The sequence below is a fragment of the Varanus komodoensis genome, unplaced genomic scaffold (genome assembly GCF_004798865.1).
Source record: "Varanus komodoensis strain SLA01 unplaced genomic scaffold, ASM479886v1 scaffold13_3, whole genome shotgun sequence".
NCBI classification, from domain to species: domain Eukaryota; kingdom Metazoa; phylum Chordata; class Lepidosauria; order Squamata; family Varanidae; genus Varanus; species Varanus komodoensis.
This window is the reverse complement of record NW_025335409.1, coordinates 8440673-8451866: the sequence shown is the minus strand read 5'-3', so window position 1 is coordinate 8451866 and position 11194 is coordinate 8440673. Positions and strand designations below refer to the sequence as shown.

General features: G+C 41.2%; 1 protein-coding gene across 4 annotated transcripts in view; it reads left to right on the top strand.

Moving 5' to 3' along the window:
• The window catches only part of DHTKD1 (dehydrogenase E1 and transketolase domain containing 1), a 30301-nt gene that overhangs the window by 1139 nt on the left and 17968 nt on the right, over positions 1 to 11194 (top strand). For 3 of the 4 annotated variants that reach the window (XM_044423524.1, XM_044423525.1, XM_044423526.1), the window contains exons 2-7: positions 1665 to 1820; positions 4536 to 4747; positions 6444 to 6638; positions 7824 to 8093; positions 8872 to 9043; positions 9870 to 10068. In XM_044423524.1, the coding sequence (XP_044279459.1) occupies positions 1665 to 1820; positions 4536 to 4747; positions 6444 to 6638; positions 7824 to 8093; positions 8872 to 9043; positions 9870 to 10068 (1204 nt within the window). Of the gene's footprint in view, positions 1 to 1664; positions 1821 to 4535; positions 4748 to 6443; positions 6639 to 7823; positions 8094 to 8871; positions 9044 to 9869; positions 10069 to 11194 lie in introns of those variants that run through there. The other variant, XM_044423527.1, reaches the window with a different exon arrangement.

Here is an 11194-nt window from a genome sequence, read left to right as displayed (position 1 = left end):
TTAAACATGTGGATATTGTGCTGCAATTGATGGTGGGGGATTTGTTTGGCATTATTACTGCTTCCGTTCACTTTGTATTTGTTTACATTCTTATAAGCAAGTTGCTAATATGCTTTTCTCTTGCATATCAAACATGCTTTGTAAGTTACTTGCTTTAATGTTTAGAGAAATAAAGAATCCAAGTAGAACAGAACAGAGGAAGTTCTTCATGCAGTGCATAGTTGAAGTATGGAATCCACTTCCACTAGATGTAGGGATGAACATCAATTTAAAAGGGGATTGGATAAATTAATGGAGGAGAAGGCTATCAGACCTAAGGGCTATACAGTACCTCCAGTATCAGAGGCAGTACACCCATATACTGGAGAATGTGGGCAGGAGGGTGCTGTTTCCCTCACATGCTGTTTGTGGGATCCTACAGGTAGCTGGTTGCCACAGCATTCTGGACTAGTTGGACTTTTGGTCTGATCCAGCATGGCTCTTCTTATGTTTTTAACTAGAATAAGGTATCCCCATATTGCTCCTAAAGTCTTGCAGAAGAATTTGTATTGTTTTATTGTTTTTAATTGTACATTTGTGAGCCGTCCCGAGATGCCCAGGCATGTGGTGACGGCATATAAACGTTTTAAATAAGTAAATAAAATAAATAAATTATATCAATGTGTGGCGCAGGGTGGGCAACTTGTGGCTTTCCACATGTCTTGTCTCCAACTCTAAATTCAGCCTAGCCCGTGATGAGGGGCTATGGAAGCTGTATGTGAAAGTCTCCAGGGCCCATAAGTTGCCCACCACTGTTGTGGGAGTTGAAGCACCCACACTAAGAATCAAGTAAGGGGTCCTCCAAACCATCCAATCCTGGCATGTGAGGGAGAAATGCTTTACCTGCCCATGCTTCAAATTCCTCCCTGTGCTTGTGTCTTGCCCCACAATTTTGAGAATGCCTGTGCTGTATAGCATAGCAGTCCCTGTTGGGACACTCACCAGCTGCAACCACTCCTAAAGAAGGATAGCATGGCAACGGTTGTACATGCATTGGTGACCTCCAGGGTTGACTAATGTGATGCACTCTCTCTGGAGCTGCCTTTGGAAACTGCTCCTCCCACAGACTTCCAAATGTGGCTGCCTAGCTAAACATGGTTATGAATCAGTGGGAGTGTGACTGACATATGAAGGTTCCTTATACCAAGGAAGTGAACAGATGGTAGTTTGCTAGCTATGGAACTACACAAAAAGTTTCAGTAATAAAATCTGTTCTGATTGCCTTAAAAATAGCTATGTTGTGAGGCACGTACATCCCATGGTTTCTTGCACATATCTTCACAGCATTCCGAATCTGATAGAGCTTCCTTGCCCATTTTCCTGAGAAGCTCCTACACACGACTCCTTGAATATACAGAACTCTTTTATTGAAGGGAATGAGAGAGTCTTGTCAAATGGCATTTCCATGGATGGAGATGTGTGGGGAGAACTCTGTATGGGGATGGGGGTGTGGCAGAGGCAGGGATGCCTCACCTGAAGTTTTCAAAATTAAATCTCTTGGGCCGATGTGTTTCTCGTGATTTCACTACAGTATAGTGGGAGGGGTTGGGGTCCTTTATAGCAAATGCTCACTGTACTAATGTAGTGCTTTCATACTAAGATGATCTCAGTTCCCTTGTTTTTAGTTGACCATGGACTGGCTCGCTTAGTCGCTGCATACTATGAACATGGACACAAAGCTGCAAAAATCAACCCTCTGTTTACTGGCCAAGCTGTGATGGATATGGTACCTGAAATTCAAGTTCTAACAGAAGCACTGCAAGGACCTTTTAATACTGTAGGTAGGGCCAGTCAAAAGTTTCTTCTCTAAGTGTGTTGCATCTTTTGGAGATTATTGACAATTTAGTTTATGCCCATCCATGTCTACCCATGAGGAAGCCCACTAAGTTCAGGGGGACTTACTAACTAAATTGGTATAGAATTGCAGCATTAGTGGTCTAGTTCATAAAGGAGTCTCATACATCATAGCCTGTTCTTTCTGGGCAAGATATTCAAGAAAGGACAGGGAGAGAAAGAGATAATTTATCAGTTTCTGTAATATTAATGTTTCTGTAGAAGTTTCGTAACGTTCAAAGCATTTCACATTCTTGAGTTTAGGCTGCAATTCCATATCAACTCATCTAGGAATAAGTTGGAATGGGTCTTACTACTGTGTAGACATAGATGGAGTTTGTGCTATTAATTAGGATGGGCAATTTGTAGTCTTCCAGATGTTTTGGCCTACAACTCCTATCATTCCTTTCTGTTTGCTTTGCTGTCTAGAAACAACAGAAGTTGCAAGCTGAAACATCTGGAGTGCCACAAGCTGGCCACCTTATTCCAATATGAGTTAATGGGGAAGAAATCAATATAGGGGTGTAGAAGAGGTCGTGTGTGTGTGTGTGTGTGTGTGTGTTTTCTTGGAGAAGTTACTGTCATTCAGCCTAATCTCTCATACAATTGTTAGGATAATGTGGAATAACTGCACATACATAATTTGGCAGGGGATTGGATTTTCCTGGACTGGTATTTAAATAAATATATTAAATATTCATATGTTTTCCAATAGTTTCCACAGTACAACTTTTCTGAACACACTTTTATTTATTTGGGAGATTTATATTCTCCCTTTTACCAAAAAATGCTAGTGTAGTTTACATAAGTATAACAATAACAGCAACCACAAAAGCATAAAATGAAACCCTTCTCCAAGTTCCATTGTTAGGAAAGGTGTATTACGCAAAAGTACAGCTTGTTTGTGGAGGTGCCTTGACTTCAGAATGCCCTATAGAAGGGGTCTGATGGGCACCTATGCTATATGCTTTTTGGTCCCAGATAGGAAGGAAGGATGGATGGAAGGAAGGACGGAAGAAAGAAAGAACGAAAGAAAGAAAGCTTCTTTCTAATCAAATATTGTTCGGGCTGAATACATACTCGAATACTGCAATAAAAAGTACATAGTCTTACTAACATGAAGTTTGATCTTATACATGCTTACTGAGAAGTAAGTACTGCTGTGTACAGTGGGGTATTCCCAGGTTGGTGTGTCACACCTACTTGGGAGTAAGTCCCATTAAATGCACTGGATTTTATTTCTGTGTAGACATACATAGGATTGCTCTGTGAAGCACTGAAATGAAGACTGAAAGACTAATCCCATCCCATTGACTCTACCTTTGAGTTAAGCTGTTGTAGATTGGGCAAGTCTTGTATAAATATTTCTTTTATGCCATGTGTCCTCCGGCCCGCGGGCCAGATTTGGAGGTTTTGGACTCACTGCGCGCCCACACCTGCCGCCGCCTACATTACCCCGCACGCGGGGAGGCAGCAGCTTGCTCCTGTGAAGATCGTTTTGGACTCACCTGGAGAAAACAATCTCCAAATGAGCAAGCCACAGCCTCGTGCCCCTGCCTTGCCTCACCCTGCTCCGCCCCCTCACCGGCCCACGTGCGCCACTAGCACTGCCTTTCTGGCCTGTGCCCAGTACTGGCACCTTTCAACTGGCCCCCTGTTGAAAAAGTTTGAGGACCCTTGTTTTATGCTCTCAGCAAAGATCTGTATCTTTTAATTTTGTGCAAGGTTATTGGATCTAAAATGATACTTAAATACTAAATACTGGTGTTCCTTACAGCAGCTTCACAGATGATTCACTAAGCTGTTATTACTGAATAGTAGAGAGAGGGGCAGCATGAGAATCTAAGCCCAGTTCATACATAGTGGTGGCTGAGTGGAAGTCACGTCTGCTTGGTCCCATGCACCAGTAATATTGGTAGAGAGGAACCTTATGGGTTAGGTAAAGGCATGATTGCTCATCACAGTAGTATTACTGACTCCAGGCAGTGCTGGCATAGCAAAAAAACTATACAGTCTGCCTCATTCACAGGGTTCCTGTATAAAGGCATAGTTAATTTAGGGCACACTCCTGTCCTTGGTTAGACAGAAAACAGTGCAACAATTCCCTGCATGTCTGCCTAGAGCATGCTGGGAATTGTGGCACTTTTTAATGTCAACCTTCTATGCTTAGGATTGCACCTTTGGTGTGTGACCTGATCAACTAAATTAATGAAGTATGAATTGTTCCTCAACTCAGTGGTTCCTGTGCAGGTAGCTGGCACCCAAGGAAATATTTTATCACTTAATATAATATTTGAGAATTGCAGATCTATCATACTGTAGTAGCGACTGCAATAAAACATTTGCTGGTTCATTCTCTGAAAGCAAGAGCAGGAAAACTTTATCGATGGTCTGGTTGGTAGGGCAGTACCTTAGGGAAGTTTCAAATGTTGCCTAGTACTAACACTAATAGCACCACAGTAGCATGTGTGATGCTTGTGCAATGTAACTAGACAACAGGAAAAAGCAGCAATTTGCATTAGTTCTATTTCACAAGTATTAGTTTGTGCTAACAGAACCTCACTGTTGCTAGTACCAGGAAAATGTTGGATACTACACTTAGTGTTTGCTGTTCAGTGCTGTTGCCAGGTAGATGTAATCCTCGTTGTTGTTCTTATTTACAGGACTTTTGAAGATGGGAAAGGAGGAAGCATCCCTTGAGGATGTATTGTCTTACCTGGACCATATATATTGTGAACATATGTCTATAGAGACTAGTCAGCTGTCAAGTTTACAAGAAAGGGAATGGATTGCAAAGCGCTTTGAGGAGCTGAAACAAGAAGCATTCACTACAGAAGAGAAAAAGTACTTGTCCAAGCTCATGCTAGAATCTCAGGTGCATTGTATAAGTGTGTGTAGTTATTAAACTAAAAATTTGATTAAAGGGTTATTAATTTATCAATATGAAGACATTTAATCACATCTGTGTGATTGAAATACTTAATGTAATTGATATTTACAATTCTTCGACTAAAAGTGAATAAGTAAATTATCTCAAGCATCGGAAAATGGAGATAAATGTTTTTAGACCAGTTGTTAGTAACAAACATACTTCTGTGGGAAAGAGGGTTTTCTGTGCTACACAGAAATGTGTTTGAGCTGGTGTCTGCCATCCCCTTTGTTCTGCAATTTATTGTGGATCCAATTCCCAAAGGAAGCAAAAGTGCTTTCATGTTAACAGTTGCCTTAGTTCTGGATCCTAATGACAAGGGAAAATGGCCATTTCTTGAGTTACTCAAATGGCTAGAAAAAATAGAAAAGGCTGATGTTTATATAGCAAAGTAAATAGTACATTTTGAGTCCGCTCTTATCACAAGAGCTCAAGTGATAAGCTGTAAAAGCTTTTGTTGTCATTGTTGTTTTTTATTTCAAAAAACACAAGGCCATACATGCTACCCTACTGTAGAAAGATTTTGTCTGTATTGCTGAATGAGTGAATAGGATGCAAACCCCAATAAATAAATGGCTCTGCTTGGGGCCAGTGGCAACTGCCCATTCATACCAAACTCCTAGAAATAACTTTCTAGTGAGGATTTATGGTAGGTTTTCTAGTATTACTGACTTTTATAAATGTGTAACCTTTTGCCAAACTAAAATAAAGATGTATTGTATACATCTAAGGCCATACATGCTACTTGTATAAGATGTAGGTAGACCCTGAAAAAATATGGCACCGATAGTGCTACAATTTACAAGGAAGAATTTATCTTCCAAGCAAGTTAAATTTAACCCTTGTGGTGCTACAGAATGGTTTGCTGCCAAATTTCAGTGGGGAACTTACGATTTGGATGGTTTTTCTTTCAGGGGATGTGGCTCTCAGGGCAAAAATGGCATTCAAATATCTCCCAATTGCCTGCACTGGAAGAGACATGAGTTTGCGCTGTCAAAATGCTTATATTGTCATAGTGATGATTTGTTATACAATGGTTGAGATCTCAAAGATCACCTGTTTTAAACACAATGTGGTGTCTTGTGATGCTCCAAAACAAACTGTTTTTATGCAGACTAATATAAGTGAACTGATTAACATGATAGACCATTATTTAAGTGTTTTGAGGAGGCAGCAGTAAAGCTATTTTCGTTCATTTTCTCAAAGCATAGCTATACTCTGGTGAAGGCAAACTTGTTCTTCATCTTCTGTGATTGCTGTGGTCAGACTTGCATACTTTCTCTATACCACTCTGGCCTATAGTCACTTCTTCCTTCTATGGTTTTCATTATCCGTTTGTATTGGCACTAAACATATTGCTCATACAGTTTGAAATCATGCTTTGAATTGAACTAGCAACCATGTTCGGAATCCAACCCTGGTTTGTTTTAACCATGGTTAGCACTGATGCAGATGTAATGCTATACTATGATTAAAGAAAACTACGAAGCAAAGCAGGAGATTCACGCAGTAGAGAGGAACAAAAGCACATAGTAGTCTCTCAGTCTTAATGATGAAATTGGAATGTTACATTTACATAGTGCCTGACTTACTGTCAAAGACACATTCTTCTAAAAGTATATGCAATCACCATATTTTACAGGAATTTGATCATTTTTTGGCTACAAAGTTTGCCACAGTGAAAAGATACGGTGGTGAAGGAGCAGAGAGTATGATGGGATTCTTTCATGAATTGTTAAAGATGTGCTCTTATGGCGGGGTGACAGATATTATCATTGGAATGCCTCATCGAGGCAGACTCAATCTCCTCACAGGCCTTCTTCAGTTTCCACCCGAGGTAAGTTTTTTTTTTCTTCTAGATGTGTCTATTTTTAATTTGAAATACAGATCTTAATAAAGTCAGGGGCAAAAGCTGCATAGAAGCCAATGGACTGGGGCTTGCCCTGCTAGACATCTTTCAGTATGCCAGATGTCATCCAATATGCATTTCAGCACATATTAATCTGTTATTACTTATATCCCACCTTTTTGGGTTCCTGCTGGGTACTCAAGGCAGCTTACATAATCTTCCTTTCCATTTTCTCCTCATAAGCACTCTGGGAGGTAGGTTAAACTGAGTGTCAGTGGCTGGCCTAAAGTTCCCCAGTGAACTTCATGGCCAGGTGGAGACTATAACCGAGATCTCCTGAATCCCAATCCAGTATTCTAACAAGTGTGCCACACTGGCTCATCTGCCCCAGTATTGTCTATTGTGATTGGCAGTAAGCATCTAAGATCTCAAACAGACATCTTTTCCATCATCTGCTGCTTAACTGGAGATGCATGGATCAAACCTTGGACCTTCTGTATGAACTTGGGTGGTATCGCTGTGGTGCAGTAAAAAACCACTGAAAGCCACTTAGTATGTGGTTTGACCCAGTGCTGAGAGATTCTCTGTCAGGTCATACCTCAGACAACCGCAGTTGGAGCATGTAGAGCTAGTATGGATAGGACAGTGGAGTTGGGTGGAGTGGGCCTGGGTTTAAAGTTGAACTGTGACATTCACTAGATCACCTTTGACCAGTCGCACTCTTAGAGTTCTTATGGAGATCAATAGAATAACTTGTGTATACTCCCTGGAGTCAAGAGATGCATATGTTAAATGAATCTTTACACAGCAGTCCAGTTCATGTGTTAAGTGCCACTTTCACATCTTACAGCCCCTAACAGAGCCAGGCAGAAGTATTTTCAGTATACTCCACATGGGCAGCCATAGTGACTGATTTGTTTTTAGAAGAAATGCAGGCAAGTTTTGTGACTTCACAGAGGAAATTTAGTATGCAAATCAAGCATTGAAAGGTAGGCTGGGATAGAACACAGGTTAGTTTTTTTTAATCCAACCTTTATGCAACAAGGAAATAATATCAGCAACTGGTCCAGATGTTTGGGAGCACTTGCAATATACAACTTCTATTCATCTTCATCCAGCATATTCTGCAAATGTATTCAAAGTTAAATTTAAATTTCATTTCTTTTTGTGAAGCTGATGTTCCGTAAAATGAGAGGCTTGAGTGAATTTCCAGATAATTCCCCAGCGATTGGAGATGTGCTCTCCCACCTGACAGCCTCAGTAGATCTGGACTTTGGGTCTCATCGCCCCATTCACGTCATTCTGCTACCAAACCCGTCTCATCTAGAGGCCATTAACCCTGTGGCAGTTGGCAAAACAAGGGGGAGACAGCAGTCTCTGCTTGATGGAGATTACTCTCTGGACAGTTCCGCACAGCCTGGAGATAAAGTCATCTGCCTCCAGGTATTTTGAAAATCAATCCAATATGCTGGGGAAATAGACAATTATGATCATAGGTAACTAGATGTGAGCTGATGCCATAGTCCAATTTTTATGGATCCAGGGAATATCCTCCAGGCATATGTTAAGCTAAATGGTCTTGGCTTTGTCAGTCTCAGAGGAGAAACAGAATATACAAATAAGTGCATCATGAGTGGAGAACTGCAAGCTTGTGACCCATATCTGGCATCCTGTAGTACCAATCCAGCCCCACAAGGCTCCTTGGCAGGTCACCCTTTCTTCTGACCATCAGTCATTGCATGGTTGCCCAGCTTTTGCACAGTGTTTCCCTTCTTTCAGAAAGGTTTGACTGTCTCTCCTAAAGCTTAATTACTGCCTGTAAGAGCTTTAAGTTCAAGCAAGGTGATATTTTGCCCCCACCCTTTTTGCCTTTGGTCTCCGAAGGCAACACAGAACTTCTCTGAAACTGAATTTGACCTATTGAATGAAACAGATTCTGCATCCCTGAATTGCATGAACAACATCATTCTGCTGAGAGAACCATGCAAGCCCCTTTAGGTTCCTTGCCAGAGAGAAAAAAGGAGGGATATAAATGCGACAATTTCAAAGTGTTCTGACACCTAGTGAAAGGAAGTGACAGACGTTCTGTACTATGCTTCATAACTAAGCATGAAATGTTATGTGTTAGTTTTAGTTTCATTTTCCCTCATGAGCAAAAGTTCTCTTCCAAGAACTGTCAGCAATTTCTGACATTTCTCCTGCATTTCCTCTTGTGATATAGGTTCACGGTGATGCTTCTTTCTCTGGTCAAGGCATTGTTCCTGAAACGTTTACACTTTCCAATCTGCCACATTTTAGAGTAGGTGGAAGTATCCATCTCATTGTTAACAACCAGCTGGGCTACACCACTCCAGCAGAGCGAGGGAGGTCCTCTTTGTACTGCAGTGATATTGGTATGTATCACAGGATCTGCAGAAAAATGGCACATGCTAAGGGGGGTTAGATTGTGCATATTTGATCATGGTTCTGAAAATAGTAGTTGCAGGAATGGCACCCCTACTTGTTTTGTCAGAGAACACATCCGAGTTTTCTGACAAAAGTGAGAAGTGCGGGGAGGCCAGGTGTGTAACCTGGAATGCTGGGTTTTATGGAGAACCCTCATAACTTGAATGTGGAAAGGTAATTCCTAAATCTAAAAGGACTTACATGTTGAAGGGTGCAAATTTAATGCATGTTTAGACAGGAAAAAAAACTCCTGCAGCATGAGTGGCTGGGGAATGCTGGATGCTGGAGGCCTTTTTTAGTCTAAATATGTGTAGGACTGTACTGTAAAGCAAGTAATTATAATCCAGGGCTAGCATTTGGCTGCCTGATACCCTACTCATTCTTTGCACACAAGTCAATCAGACTGCTGCTTGAATTTGGTTTCAACACTGGCAACAGAACAATATCTTCCACCACACCTGAAGGCAACAGGCTAGCTTAGGCAATGCAGTAAAGTCTACATTGCTCACACAGCTCAGTCCTGTCTTGCTGCTACACCCTGCTTCCCAGCATCTGCTGCCTGGGTCGGCCACCTCAGTCTGCCTGATGGTAGGGCTGGCCCTGCAGCCCTCTTGCCATATCTTGTAGTCATCCCAGTGCTTATCAACCAGTCCTGATTTTGCAGTTCCACTTAGTCCTTCATCTCAGTGCCTACCATATGCTGCTGCTGAGCTGTGTGTTGCTTCATTGGTTACAAATTGCATGGCGCTTTCAGATTCTTTTTCTCATTTTTAGGCAAGATAGTAGGCTGTGCAATTATCCATGTGAATGGGGATGACCCTGAAGAAGTAATCCGAGCTGCCCGATTAGCTGTTGAATACCAGCGCCAGTTTCGTAAAGATGTGATTGTGGATTTGCTCTGCTACCGGCAGTGGGGACACAATGAACTAGATGAGCCATCCTTCACTAACCCCACCATGTATAAAATCATCAGGTATGGGTCAGTGCTTCCAGTTAATAATACCTGTTCAAAATACTTTGATGAGAACTTTTACATGGCACTCCTACTATTATATTGGGAGTAATTTTCAAATTTTCTGTCATCATGGAAATCAAATGAATTTATCTGCTACAGAACCTCTCTAGATTGCAGAGAACTTTGGACATGCTATAGGCACACAATTCAATTTAATGCAGGGCACTAGCCTTGCGTCATCTGAGAAGAACTGAAAATTCTCCTTGGAACACTGAGCTTCTTCCTCTGATTGCACATTGCAGGATAAGAGAGGTGGGGACAAATATAGCTCCAGGAAAGCTCATCTTTTTTCACTGTTCATCTTATTGAGGAAGCCCTGATAAGTTTCCAAAGAATTCCAGAGATCTTTGAAGCATCAGTTGTAAGTTCCTGGTCTAATGATGTTGCAAGCATTACCAGCTGTCCCTAAGTATAGTTAAGACTTAAACTGTTTTATCAGTTGCAGTTCAGAGTGCTTGCATATTAGAAACAAATTAACTGGATTTAGTATGAATTGAGTTTGGATGGTTGTTGAACGATGAGTGGTTATTAAAACTTGGATTAGCATTTTGTCTAAACCCAGCTGTGCTAACAAGCCATCGTTTGTTAGCCAAGAAGCAAATCCATCATGGTTTGTTGTTAGATTGAGAACAAATGATGGTTCATTATCAAGGCTGTGTTCAGACAAAATGATAACCCATGTTTCAAAAACAATTGGCAGTTCAGTGGCAACCCACATTCAACCCTTAGTTATGGGTTATTGTATTGAACCCGTCCATTGTGTTGACTTCTTCAAAGGAGGGACACCTCAACTTTCAGTGTAGAAGTGCAAAATTCAGCAAGGACCAAAGGTTCTTTACTTGGATCTAGACTCAACTCTCAACTGTGAGAAAACATAGTATTTTATTATTGATTTTTTTATGATTGACAAATTAAGAAATGCATTTTTCAGTGAGGAACTGCTAATATCAGACTGAAGGCAGGTTCTGACAGCTATATCTCATGTGAACAACATTCCTCAGCGATCTGCTAGCCAATTTAAGAGCTGGATGCTTGCTCACTTGCCAGGAATTGGGTTGTCAGACAAGGGAGTTAGCACAGGTCA